General features: G+C 35.3%; 1 protein-coding gene across 6 annotated transcripts in view; it reads left to right on the top strand.

Annotated features, from left to right (window-relative positions):
- USP34 (ubiquitin specific peptidase 34) overlaps window positions 1-14,812 on the top strand; it is a 228,810-nt gene that overhangs the window by 113,499 nt on the left and 100,499 nt on the right. For all 6 annotated transcript variants that reach the window (XR_002122789.1, XM_019632979.1, XM_019632906.1 and 3 more), the window contains 5 exons: window positions 1,060-1,149; window positions 2,892-2,987; window positions 9,334-9,416; window positions 11,938-12,092; window positions 13,236-13,349. Coding sequence is in view for 5 of the 6 variants with exons in the window: in XM_019632979.1 (XP_019488524.1) it covers window positions 1,060-1,149; window positions 2,892-2,987; window positions 9,334-9,416; window positions 11,938-12,092; window positions 13,236-13,349 (538 nt within the window). In the remaining variant the exon portion in view is untranslated. The remainder of the gene's footprint in view (window positions 1-1,059; window positions 1,150-2,891; window positions 2,988-9,333; window positions 9,417-11,937; window positions 12,093-13,235; window positions 13,350-14,812) is intronic.

The raw sequence follows: 14,812 nt of genomic DNA, 5'->3' as shown, positions 1-14,812 counted from the left end.
AGCCCAGCTCCAGGTTGAGCTGTTGTTCAGCATCTTAGCTGTAGAGGGCAGTGTCACTGGCCCTCATATGTGGGATCCGAACCGGGGCCTTCTGGTGTGCCCTCTCAAAGTGTAGGCATTTTGGGGGTCTTACTTGTACACCATACTTGTTGTAAGGGTGCCAACTTGAAAAAATTTTTTTTTTCAAGAAGCTAAATTGTCTCCTGAGCTTAAAAACAAAAATTCAGTGTCTCATTAGAGTTCCTTTCAAGGCTCATGCAGCCAACATCCTTGCCTACTGAAACTTATGGGATTTGTATGTCAATATCTTCCCTATACCTCTTCCTTTCAGAAGATAGCATACTGGGATCTTCTTGAATTTGAGTGATTTCCTATCCTTTTTTGCTCCTTTATATGTGGTGTGCTTTCATTATTAACATGGTTCCTAATGCAGTGATTTTCAGCTTGGATGTAGATCATATTAAATGAGAATTGGGGAGAAAGCGACAATTTATGTAGATTGAAAAAACATGTTCCCTGTATTATTGCTGCTCAGAAGTTCGCAAACCAGCAGTTATCACTGGTGATCTTGTTCAAAATGCACAATTTTTGAACCTACCTCAGATCTACTCAATGAGAATTTGCGTTTTAATAAAATTCCCTCAGGTGGATCAAGTGCACTTTAATCTTTGAGAAAGCCTCCTCTAGATAACTTACCTAAGCTGCTGCTTCCTATTTTCCTTGATTAAATTCTCAGAAGTACCCATGATTTGTTAAAGAATATTTACTTTCATGAAAAATAATTACCTTTAAATGCTCTTCACTTGCTTTATACTCAGATATTTATAGTGTAGTTTACTTTAAATTTCTTAGGTTGGAATTTTAAAACTTGATTTCTTGCCCCAATGTAAAATAAGTTTATACTTTAGAAAAAAAATTAATATTTGTGTAAGATATTTACATGTAAAGTTCATTAAATCCTTATGCATTTAAGGCTTTAAAAGATGAATTTATGTAGAAAGATAAAATTACTGATAGTGGTTTAAATAAGTCTATAAATAACTGTTTTTGCTGTTTCAGATCAGTAGTAATTTCACTTCGGCTTCTTCCAAAACTGTTTGGTACTTTTCAGCAGTTTGGGAGCAGTTATGATACACATTGGATTACAATGTAAGTAAATAAAATAAATAAAATACTAATTTTAAAGTTTTTTTTCAAATCATAGTTAGCAAACAAAGTTTTGAGTAACTTACTTAATGGCTTTTATTCTGTACCAGGAAAATTTGAGTTTCATGTGGTTCAAATGTTTTCTTAGATTTCTCAGAGTGCTCTCTTCCACTTAGCCCCATGGAGATTATATCCTCATCAGATCCCCATCAATAGGAAAATCTGACTTTTGTATTCTTTGTAGTTTGAGAAAAATACTATAGCAATTCTCTAACATTAGGGTGAAGATTTATAGTATATCTGGCCATAGCAAAGGACTCCTGAAGAAGATCCACACTAAAATAAACACTCTCTGATGCCTTTAATATTTCTTGTTACTAGGAATTCATTCTAGACATAGCATCCCATTAGTGTTAACCTTGACACCAGCCTATTACTCCTTTATAGAGAACTTATGCTTAATGAATATTAAAGAATTCTTTCAAGGATAGTACTTTGTGAAATTGATCCAGTTTTTGGTACTGTTCTAGACAAAGTTGGCTATCACAAGCACTTCATTAATCAATGAGACTGTGTTATTTGTTTTATTCAAAATAGACGGAGAGATTTCAGATATATTTAAATTTTAGGAAAAATTACACCTATTGAAGGATTCATTTGTTTGGTCAAGTAAGATGGCTTTTTACCTAATTTCTTCTCAAATCTAAGATTAGATGGTAAGAGCACTTGCTTTCAAAATGAATACTGTTTAAAAAATTTGTAGAAGTCTACACTATAGTTCTGTTGGGCTGGTGCAAAAGTAATTGAGGTTTTTGCCAAAACTGCAATTACTTTTGCATGAACCTAATAAATAGGATGACGTTAGGTCTTCTGAGTTATAGCCCTTGCTTATTTACTGCTCTTGTAAAGGGGCTTTATTCAACCTGTTGAACCTCTGCTTTTCTTTTAAAAGTATTTTAGAAAGTCTCCTTTTGGTTAATATAACAATATGACTCTAGTGACCATTTTATTTGTGAATGCAAGGAAGGTCCTTGAGATGCTAAACAAGGATGGAGGACAACTTTTAGTATCCTTCGAGTACAAGAATATCATGAGTCCTATTTCATTGACCGTCCCATAGTGTTTAAATGGCTGAATTACAAAATTGTACAGTATTAAAGGGATTCACTTGGGCAAGTTGGTGACATATTGTAGCCATTTGAAGAGGTTCATGGAGTAACAAAAGGTAACATTGTTATAGAAGTGACAAATCTCTGAATATTCAGTTGATTACTAAGTACCTGAACCTAAGTATATTGAGTCGAAATTTTTTTAGCTTGTTCTTTAAATCACAAATAAGCTCAGTTAATGACAGTTCACAAAGTTTCCAACATGAGATTGGTATCATCAATCTAATCATTAAAAGACTTTGAGCTCCTATGGTTTATTGGCATCAAAATAATAAAAACTTCCACTTACTGTGAATCTGTAATGTGCAGCAGCACTCAACATTTGGTACATATTATTTCTTAAACTCTTAATGGCCCGTATGTTAAAATTGGAAAATTATCCCTGATCCTCTTAGTAAACCTTTAGATAATCAGCAAACAGACTTGACTTCGTATCTTTTCACAATTCAAATATAAATAGAATTTGTTAGTTTGATAATTTAAAGATTTTGTAGATATATATTTTTTCCATTCTAGATTAGATTTATTTTCCTGCCCTATGCCTTTAAAATTATTTTTTTCTTTTATTTGGTTCAGGTGGGCAGAAAAAGAACTGAACATGATGAAGCTTTTCTTTGATAATTTGGTATACTATATTCAAGCTGTAAGAGAAGGAAGACAAAAACATGCACTGTAAGTATCCCTTAATTGGGTTAGTTATGTTTAAGTGTTGATTGTCCTTTAAAAGCTAATTTCCCAGTGTTTCTACTCTTTTATTGGGTTGTCAGGAAAGTCATGATGTATTTTTCTATGTTTTTCAATGCAAAAATGCATCTTGACTTTCCCGATGACCCAGTATATAGTAAATATATGTAATGGAGCTTTTAGTTGTAAAAATTTTAAGAGAAGGGACTTTTTTTAAGTTGAAGAATTTTATAAGGTTTTTAAAAATAATTCTTAATCTTAGGGAAATGTAGGTTATATAATTTTGGGGTTGGGTAACCTTCCCTTTTGAGTTCTGTTCAAAGTCATTATTTTCAGGAATAAAAAATAGTTTTGGGCCCCGTCCTAGAAATCATCAGTGCTTCCTTGTCTTAATGTATTAGGGCATTGATTTTAAAATCTTTAAATATTTATTTCCAAACAAATATATTTAACATAATTTAAAACATTTTCCTTTATTATTATAATAATTGGATACTAGTATTAAAAAGTTCAGGACGTGTGGAAAATTTAAAAACTGATGGTATAACTGGTTAATATTTCATCATATTCTCTGGATATATTGAAGTGACTTTGGATAAGAATTGGTAGAAATTGGTTAGGGATATAGCTGTGTTTAAAGCTTAATAGGGAGATGCCTACCCAGAATAAACATGTAAAATTCAGAAGGTTTCTGCTTGTATGTCAGTTGGTGGGGACTGAAGGCCAAATCGAGGAACCCAGCATAGTGTCAGTATCAGCATGTCAGTGAACGAGAGAAGTAGCAAGTATTTATTGAGAAAATATCCACATAGAAATCTTCCACATGGATGGGAACTGAATAGACTGCAGAAGTGTTCAGAAAAGTCATACTTATTCACCTCCAAAAATGAATTCAATGATTTCCCCCCCCCCCCCACAAATCACTTCCTTTTCTAGATTTTACTATGTCCTTGAGAGTACCACCATCCTCAAGTCACCTAAGACTTGGACTTATTTTGTATTCTTCTATTTCCAAACATGAGTACTGATGATGATGAAAATAGCCAGTGTTCATTGATACTATGTGCCAGATACCATTTAAGTATTAAGTTTTGACTTTAAGATATACAACAACCAATTTGAGTAGGCAGTCTCATTTTAAAAATGAGAACATCTAAGCTATGAGATAAGTAACTTGCCCAAGGTCATACATTTTATATATAGTGGGCCCAGGATTTCTATAATTCATTTTATAAACAAGACAGTCTGTTTTCTATAATTCATATTCTTGAGTGATACACTGTACTGTCATTAACCTCTAGTTTTTTGTTTTTTTAAAGATTTTTTATTGGGGATTTGGGGAAGGGGAACAGCCAAGTTGTTCTTTAATCTTAGTTGTGGCGGGCTCAGCTAGCTCAGCTCCAAGTCCAGTTGCCATTTAGCTGCCCTTCGGCAGCTTGCGGCCGCTCAGCTCAAGGTGCCATGTTCAATCTTAGTTGCTGGGGGGCGCCGCCCACCATCCCTTGCGGGAGTCAAACCGGCAACCTTGTTAGGAGCATGTGCTCTCACCAGCTGAGCCATCCTGCCACCTTAACCTCTAGTTTTCTTTTTTTTTTTTTAAAGATTTTATTGGGGAATTGGGGGAGGGGAACAGTGTTCGGCAGTCGAGGAAGGGGAACAGACAGGTAGACAAATTGCAGTTTTGTTTTTCAGTCTAGTTGTGGAGGACGTTGCTTCACTGGCCCATGTTGGTATGATCATTGTACTCTTCCCGGGTGAGGCGATCGGTTGCCGGTCATTGGTTGGCGGCTCACAGCAGCTCTTGCCGGCTGCCAGCCGCTCATGTAGCTCATGGCAGCCCACTGCAGCCCCGCTGCAGCTTAATGCCGTTGCCGGAGACTCAAAGCAGCCCAGCTCCAGGTCAAGCTGTTGTTCATCATCTTAGCTGTAGAGTGCGCAGTGTCACTGGCCCTTAATGTGGGATCCGAACTGCAGCCCTGCTGCTCAGAGCTGGTGCTCCCAAGCGAGCTCTTAACCAACTGAGCCACTCGGCCGGCCCACCTCTAGTTTTCTTAATGCTAAAACATATCCCATGTCTTTTTCCCTAGATTTCAGTTTTTATTATTACTGTGGTAAAATACACATAACATAAAATTTACCATCTTAACCATTTTTAAGGGATACAGTTCATTGGTATTAAATACATTCACATTGTTGTACAACCATTACCACCATCCACCCCTAAAACTCTTTTCATCTTGTAAAACTGAAACTTGATACCTGTTAAACAGTTATTCCCCATTCTCCCCTCTCTCCAGCCCCTGGCAACCACCATTATCCCATGTCTTTTCACAAGTTGACATTCCCACAAACACTGTTTCAGGCCTTTTAACCAGCCTCTGGATCAGTCTTCTTGCCTATGATGGTTAATTTCTTATCGTTTATTAAATTAGGAAGGCAATATGGTATTATTGGAAGGCACATGGTCTTAAGAATCATACAGACCTGGATTTAGAATATGAATTTTGTTTTGAACTTACTCCAATTGTTTACCTCTCTAATAAAATATTTACCAATTTTTGTCAGAATTAAATGAAATAATTTAATAAGTTGCATCTGGTACATAGTAGAATATCTATAAATTGTAGTTAAAACCTGGCTAAAACAAACTATAGCACAAAGCAAATAAGAAACTTGCCCCTTAGCCCTTTCAGAGTCTTCACTGCATAAAAAAATATATCCCAATTTCTTCAGCCTACTATTCTGGGCCCTCTAAAACCTAAACTCAGCCAACCTTTCCTGTTTTATTGTTGTATGATTGCTTAAGATCTCCTGTTCTACAAGCCTGTCAAATTATTTTGAGAGATATCCTTAAATTTACTCTATTTCATAGCTTTGCTTACAGTTACCACTGCACAAGATGCATTCCCTGAATCCTGTTAAAAGTCTTAAGTATTCATCGCCTGGGTCCTCCTTTAATTATTCTTCTTGAAGCAGATGTCAAGGACAATTGTGGCTTCTTGAATCTGAGCATCTTCACACATCCTCTATAAAAATCCATAAGATCTACAAGGAGCAGAAATTAAACCACTGATGACTCACATTCTCAGCATTTTTAGGAGACAGAGTTCAAGTTACCTGTCATTATAGAAATGTGGTGGTGGTGGGGGGTGCCAAAAAATGTATACAAGTGGACACTTGGGTCAGCGTTGCTCAAGCAGCAGTTTGCTGTAATCAGAAGTGTCTGGACGCTTATGGTAATCACTTTGAGCACCTCTTATAATTGCAGAAGTTAAACGTGACTTGTATTCATCTATTTGTTATCAGTATATATTCAGTATTACAATTTTAATAGTTTTTTTCCTTTCTTAAAACGTGTATACATTTTTTTGGTACCTTCTGTAGACCCTAAGTTACTAAAGAGCTCCCATCACAGCCACAAGTCTGTGGGCTTGAAGAACAGGGATGGGATGCTTAAGCAAGGGGACTGGAAGACATGGATAAATCATCCTCAAAAACAAAAGTCCAGGACCGGCCGGGTGGTGCAGTAAGAGCGTGAGCTCTGAGCAACAGGGTCACCGGTTTGATTCCCACATGGGCCAGTGAGCTGTGCCTGAGTTGAGCTTACAACCTGTGGCCAGATGGCTCAGCTGGTGAGAGCACGTGCTCTTAACAAGGTTGCCAGTTCGACTCCCACATGGGATGGTGGGCTGCGTCCCCCCTGCAACTAGATTGAAAGCGGCAACTGGACTTCAAGCTGAGCTTGCACCCTCCACAACTAAGATTAAAGGACTACAACTTGACTTAGAGCTGATGGGTCCTGGAAAAATACAATGTTCCCTTCCCCAATTTCCCAACAGTGTTTCCTTCTCCAATTCCCCAATAAAATCTTTAAAAAAAAGCCCAACATTAAGTGCTAAAAAATGAACACAGGTCTGAAACTTGGTTGTTTACAGCACTGGCTACAGGCAAGTTGCTTGTTAGTGGAACCAGAGGTGGAACCTCACTCACACAAGCATTGCTTCTGTGGTGAAAAAGATAGAGGGGAGCTTGATGGAGATGAGTTTTATACTTTCCTAAGGTATCACAGAGTATCCTTCCAATCCTCCAGTCTGCCTTGTTGCCTGGTATTGTAGAAGAATAAAACTTGAGAACAGAGAAATGTCTGGACTATTTTGGTATAACTACCTTGTTCCTTCAGGCTTTAAAACAGAGTTGTACATTTGTTATTATTTGGTAAAGCATACTGACTTTATGAGTTGTGGCACATTATTTTTCCTTTGTTAAATGGGGATTATAATAGGCAAGTTCTAAGATTTTCACCTAGGACAAAAAGATTCTCGCAGCATGAAAGATAACATTTTATATTCTAAATCAACATATTACTTGAACCCAGTGGCCTATAGAGAAAATCCTATCTGTGTCAGCATAGAGGCTACGAAGAGAATAATTTTTTTTTTTAAGGCATTAGTTTGTCACTAAAGTTTCATGCCTGTGGGGAGATTATTTTTTTCCTGTATTTGCTATAATATCAAAAGCCAGGGACAAGCTCATGAGAACTTGTCAGATATCATCTTTGTTTTGCATCCCCCGAGATTTCCTGGCTACTTATTTCAGCAGCCAACAGGACCCTGAGGGAGCAGAGAGAGTCCTTTGAAGTGTGGAGCCAGTGGTTCTTCTGTGGAAGCTGATGAAGGGATGACAAAGGGACTGGATCCAACCTTCTAAGGTTATGGATTCCTTTCTAAGATTCAAGTATAGGGGAAGTATTTGGGAAATAAAGGCACTTTGTAAAGGATAAGACTTTTTTCCCTTTTTTGTCTGTGACCAATGTCCCCAGACTCAGTCTCAGAGAAATACAGTAACTACCTTGAAATCATAGAACTGATGATAGAATTTGTATTTGAACCTGTACCCCAAGCCCTCTGCCACAAAATCTGTTCTTTCAGTAAAAGGACAAGAAGCTGTTAATAGCTGTACTTGAATTTTATGTGGATAGCATTCTAGTCTGTAGGTTGCTTACTGTATTTCCCGCTCCCGCACCCCCAGCCAGTTTTCCACATGTACTTTCATCCTTACAAAGGGCACTGCAACAAAAATGAAGCACAAGTCAATCTTTTTTTATTTTTTGCCAACATTAATATGAGACAGTAAAGAACAGTAAAGATATATAACCAGCAAACTCAATCTTTAGAAAACCTTAACTTTAAACTTCACCAGTGAATTTAATGTAATTTTTGAAGGCTGTTAATTTGGGGAAGCTTTTAAAAATTTGCACTTGAAGATTATTGGAAATTGAATTAAGAGGCTCTTTGACTTTCTCTTAGCTGAGAAATAGATCAGCGCTCAGGCTGGCTGCTGTCTTTGGTTGGTAAAGTAATTTGGGCAATTCACCCACAACATGCCTTTTGATTTATAACAGAGATAAGAACTCATGATTGACTTACTCTCATTGATTGAATGCTCAGGTGCTTATGGGATTAGAATGCTGTGATAATCACAGTTCAATATGCAGTTCACAGGGTTGCTAAAGGAATCCTAAAATGGAAACCTGATCATTAGCCTCCTCTCCCCCCAATACCCTTCATTGACTTCCATCCAGCTCAGTACCAGACTCTTCTATGTGACATTCAGGCTGGCCACAATCAGGCCCCTGTTCACAGCTTCAGACACATTTCCCACGCTTCCTGTCCCATACACCAACACTTGCTTTTTAAAATGTTGTTTCTTTGCAAATGCCTACAAACTGAATTCCCAGACCATGTAAAATCACCTACTTATTAAGCTTCCAAAGCAACTTTTATATAACCATTGAATTTTGTACACATGAATTATAATTATTTAGATTTGAAATAACATTCAAAAAAAGTTGTGTATCATCAGCCGAATTCTTTATGAGCTAGATTTGTGGAAATATTTTATTAGAGTTTCTTGTTAAAGGGATATGGTTATATCACTGGAGGGACAGTGATAATGAAACATGAAATTTCTAGATAGAGATGTAGTTTTTTGTTAACTTGTAATTTATGGGCATATTGCATAATTTCAAAATGACATTTTGTCCCACTGTTGAGTTCTTATGTACTTTTTCATCTAATTTGAAAGTATGTTTTCTAATAGTTTACAGATTTTCATAATTTATTAAATAACAAATCTCAAACATAAAATTTGGCTTTGACTTTTTTGTCATAAAAATAGTAATCAAAGTTATCTAATTAAAATTTTAATAATTATGAGTTATGAAAATGGAAATTTACATCTTTGGTATAATTTAAGATTAGAGCCAGTAAATCTTTAAAAATAATTAAGAAATAAGATCTTTCAGTTAATTATCTTAATGACTTTTTAAATATAGGTACAGCCATAGTGCCGAAGTTCAAGTTCGACTTCAGTTCTTGACTTGTGTGTTTTCAACTTTGGGATCACCTGATCATTTCAGTAAGTTTTTAAATCAGTATTTTAATCATTATTTAGATCTGTATTGATTCTTGAAGAAGAGTCTAGTTAAATATACTCATGCCTTTAGATTTCTATAGTGATTAAATTACTCTCAATAATGAATGTCTTCTCACTGACCCTGATATATTCTTCAATCTCTGAAAATGCCAGTTTCTCAATGAATAAATGACTCATTTCAAGAACAGAATATTTGGAATAAGAGAACAATACCACGTTAGGGTGATTGCATCTCTTTTATTACCTTTGATTATAGAATCTTCCTATCACCCCATTTGGAAACAGCCATTGTCTACATATTATTGTTGGGACTAATCTTATCTAAAATTGCTTGGTTTCATAGGTGATATAAACATTTAGGAGATCCTAGTTACTTAGATTAATCTCAAACTCAAGCTCATTAACTGTTAACTTTAAAAAAAATAGAAATTGGTCTGGCATATTCATTGTGGACTGTGTCCAAACCCACATGCTAGATATTCTCAAAAGAGAGGAAGAAGATTGGTTCTTTTGGCCAGAGCTCCTTTTCTTTTGCTAGACTGATTATATTAGCTCTCACTCTCCACACTCTTCTTTTTCAGTATGTCCATGTCAACAAATCTCATTTGTAAGGACTATCTCTTTTGCTATGTTAATATAGTCAAACTGATTGAGTGTCTTACTAGCCTGAGAAGCATCATCAGACTCTTTTAAGTCCATATCTATGCTTGAGATGGACCATGTGTTTATTTTACTGTTTAAGTCTATTATTTCTTCTTCAAGTCAAACTATTTGTAACAAATGCCACTAACATTGTGATGCCAATAGATTTCAAAACAAAGACTCCTATTTTTGATAGCAAACTGGTGTCTCAAGTTATTAGGTTATTTACCATACCCTTTATTATGGATACCATTTGGGAAATAAATAGTATAAAGTATAAAAACCCCATCTTATACATGGAAAATTCAAACCAAAATGATCAGCATAAATAATTTCACATGACCCCTGAGTTTCATGTTTGCTGAGTATAGCTTCTCATTGGAAAATGTTAACTACTCTTCTCAGTATTTGAATAATGAATTATTAATATTACTACTCCCATCCCAGTAAGCACAGTATAGATTCCGTGTGCATTATGGGCTTATAGTAGCTATGGTCTAGATAAACAAATTGAAAACTTCACTTCCCAACATTATAATTATACTTCCTTTACTGGCATAGTCCTTGTCAGGTATAATCTGGTCACTCCAAAGTTGTATTCGGTAAGTTAATATTGACTTTCAATATACCAATAAATATATATTTTTTAATAAACTTAAAACAGTAACAAGTATACACATTGCCTATTGAATGTGGATTGGTAAATCAGCCATTTATGAATACACTACTGTTTTATCATATAGTTTATTATAATTAACCTGGATACTATTTTTTTGGACTCTATCTCTTTTCTTCACTTATCTCTCCTTAATTACTTAATGTGTTTAAGTTATAATATACACTAAAAGTTGTTTCTAGTTTTTTCATGTTGGCTGCCAAGTTGGGAGGCAACATGTTGGCACAAGTTCTTCTTAGAACAAATAATCTGTGCATTAACTATTTCTGTGAGAAAATGATAGAATACTATTTTTCTACTCATACTGTTTAGACTGGTATTGCCACTAAGTGAATATTTTTGGCAATGCTTTTCCATATTCTAGATCTCATCTACTCTTCTCAAGAAAGAGGTTTCTTGTGAATCTATCATACTGTCATATCCCTTCTGATTCTGGGGAGCAACCGCAGGCTTTGGAAGTCCTTAAGATATACTTTAGAAATCCGTGATGCTTTTATTTCTTCCCTTTTAGGTTGTCCATTTGTCCATATTCAGACTTGTGATTGCCTATAATGCCTTCTTCTTGTCTTCGAATAGCTCTCTGACTTCCTCCACACTTTGGAATTATTTAATACTTGGTTCAAAATCCAGTACAGATTTTATCTCATTACATTGGCTTCCCAGCTAATTGTATCCCCTGATGTGTTGCTGTTCTCTGTTTTAGGCAGTTGGTTCCCTTATGCTTTATTTATTATAAGGATCCTTTCTTTCATAGTTTACAAAAAGAATGCTTATTAGCATGTATTGTTTATCTCCCATGTGCATAGAATGAACTTTGAACGTTGTATCTACTCTTAACCCTTAAACTTTAGAACTACTCCTCAACATTTGTGACTACTTTCCCTTAATCATGTTTACTGTAATATAGTGATATGTTCATATTTTAGGGAGAATGATTTTCCAGACCAATGACTCTTCTAGGATACTATATCAGTTGTATGTTTTTAGATGATTTATATATGGATTATATTTAAGTACATTTTAAAAGTGTAAATTTTGTGAAATCTCTTACAAAATAATTTTTATAAAATGCTACAAATATCTCCTTTATATTTCTAGATATATTAGTGCTTCTAGTACATTGAATTAGGATCAAAATGTTGTATGTACCAAACGTATGATTTAAAATTTGTAATTTTTATCTAGGGTTAAGTTTAGAACAAGTCGACATTTTATGGCATTGTTTAGTCGAAGATTCTGAGTGTTATGATGATGCACTCCATTGGTTTTTAAATCAAGTTCGAAGTAAAGATCAACATGCTATGGGAATGGAAACCTACAAACATCTTTTCTTGGAGAAGGTAACTTTATTTCTTGACTGTTTTATTATTTATTTGTTGTTCCATATTTCCTTTTTACCTCTTGAAATATAAACTCTGTAATGTTCAATTGTTTCTCTTCTGACATTTAAAAAAATAGACAAATGTACTGTTTTGCAGCTCTCCTTAGTTTTTGCCTTAGTTTTAGATACTGTTTTAATTTGTTCTCTACAATGTTTACATCAAAGTGAATACTTAGTTTATATTTACAAAAATATTCTATCCCTTAGCTAAAGTACTTAGACTGACAGTAATTAGGATAATTCTTCAGGCAAACACTAATAAAAAATGTGGGGAGTTTTGGTGTTTATTTTTTAAATCATTAATAACATTGTAGTTACATTTTCAGGAGTGGTGCTCACATCCACTAGTGTAGAGCTGTGTTCTGTGACTCTTGCTTAATTAAATGATGTGGTTTCAGCCAGTCTTCTGGCAAATGGAAGCGAGTCTTCAGATTTTTTTTGTAGATCCCTGGGAAGGCATTTTTAGGAATCTGTCATGATATTAAAGATATTCTTCTATCCAATTTTTGTTGTCCTTTATCAGATGCAACAGTTGGTTCAGGTGATAATTTTCCATTTGAAATTTTGAAACATCGACGATAAAGCAGTCAACTTATTTTTAAGCTTTATTTTTGAGATTATAAGGGCTTGCAAGCTCCTCTAAGATTGTCTCCATGGTAGAATTGAGTATATATGAATGAGTTTTTTAGTACATGTAAATTAAATAACTTAATAGATCCAAGACAAAGGTATAAATAGACCTTCAGTTATCTTAATTTCAAGCCCTCACTTATATACAAACTGTATACATAGCTACACATCTCATAAATGTGCATGGTAAATGATAAAAATAATAAAAAATTTGTATTCCTTTTCTCTGACTTGAGTCTATGTACATCTAAAAAATAGAAGCACATCAGATACGTTTCAGTTATGACCTGAATAAAATTTTCATTACATTATTATTTATTTTAGCTTTTTAAATTATCACTGAAAATCTGAGCTGAAATATTTCTTTCTATAATGTTTTCAGTAAAATTAAATTTTGTTAATTTAAATCTGTTTAATAAAATCTGTTACCTTAATTACGACACTAAACTGGCTTTAAAATATATTTTTTAAGATGCCCCAGCTAAAACCTGAAACGATTAGCATGACTGGCTTAAACCTGTTTCAGCATCTATGTAACTTGGCTCGATTGGCTACCAGTGCCTATGATGGTGGTTCAAACTCTGAGGTATGGATTTATTAGACTTGTCATTTTATTAGGTCAACTTATGGAATTTCTGTTTTATTTCTCAAATTACATTACTGAATTATTTTACATAGTTTATGAAGCATTGAATTTACTGTGAAGAATTTTATTCTTAGGTTTTGAAAAGATTATTATTATTATTATTATTTTTAAGATTTTATTATTGGAGAATTGGGGGGAGGGGAACATCATTGGGTAATCGGCGAAGGGGAACAGACAGGTAGACAAATTGCTGTTTTTGTTCTTAAGTCTAGTTGTGGAGGATGTTGCTTCACTGGCCTATGTTGGTATCATCATTGTGCTCTTCCTGGGTGAGGCAATTGGTCACCGGTCATTGGTCGGCCACTCACAGCGGCTTGCCGGCCGCTCATGCTGGCTGCCAGCCACTCACGTAGCTCATGGCAGCCCACTGCAGCCCTGCTGCAGCCTATGCCATCGCCGGCAACTCACAGCTCCTGGAGCCCAGCTCCAGGTCGAGCTGTTGTTCATCTTAGCTGTAGAGGACGAGCGTCACTGCCCCTCAATATGGCATCTGAACCACAGCCCTGCTGCACAGAGCTGGCGCTCCCAAGTGAGCTCTTAACCAGCTGAGCCACTCGGCCGGCCCTTATTTTGGTTTTTAAAAAAAATTTTATAAAGCAAATTTTGTGATTCTTTTTTATTACCAAAGATAACCTTGATTGTGCTTAGTGAAACCTTATTACACATTCCTTGACTAATAGAGAAGAGGCCCTCTGAGTGTTCTTTTAGTCCTCTAACTGCCCCTAGATAATATAATCAAGTAGTTTTATCAAGTAGAAGGTTGATTGGTCTAAAATCTGATTTTTATGCCATTCGTTGTGGCCAAGTTTTTAGTTGCTCTTGGGCACATCCAGAGTTGGTAACTTCTGTTCTGGAATAGAATCTACCTACATTATCTGTGATCATGAGGCATATGACCAGTTCATTAGCTGAAATTGTGAGACTTATCTCTGGCTTAGAGTTCCATTTGCCTAGTTGGGTGGCTGGTAGGTTTTGTTGAATGCATTATTTCTAGACTCTCCTAACACAGACCATGTTTTGGAAGTTTCTCATTGGACATTTCCAGTTTATTAATGATGTCTTTGATTTATGTAGTGTCCACTCAACATTTTTCATTACCTTTCTTCAGAAGCTGGTGGTGTGTTTTAAGGAGAAAGGTAGAGAAAACTCATGTGGTAAAGAACACTTTTAATTATATCTGGAATACTTTCATAGTATCTTCTTACATTCTTTCCCTGTTTGAATAGTATGGTTTTTTTTTTTGGTCCTACTCTTACTCTTTGATACTATGATAAATTTCAGTTGGTAATTTCAAACAACCAGACAGATCTGATTTTACCTAAGTAGTAGTCATATTCTAATTTTGAGATAATACTGCTTATTGAACAGATGATACAAACACTAAGGATGTTCAGTCACTTATC

Source organism: Hipposideros armiger, unplaced genomic scaffold (assembly GCF_001890085.2).
Source record: "Hipposideros armiger isolate ML-2016 unplaced genomic scaffold, ASM189008v1 scaffold_2, whole genome shotgun sequence".
Taxonomy (NCBI): domain Eukaryota; kingdom Metazoa; phylum Chordata; class Mammalia; order Chiroptera; family Hipposideridae; genus Hipposideros; species Hipposideros armiger.
This window is presented reverse-complemented; position numbering and strand designations above follow the sequence as displayed.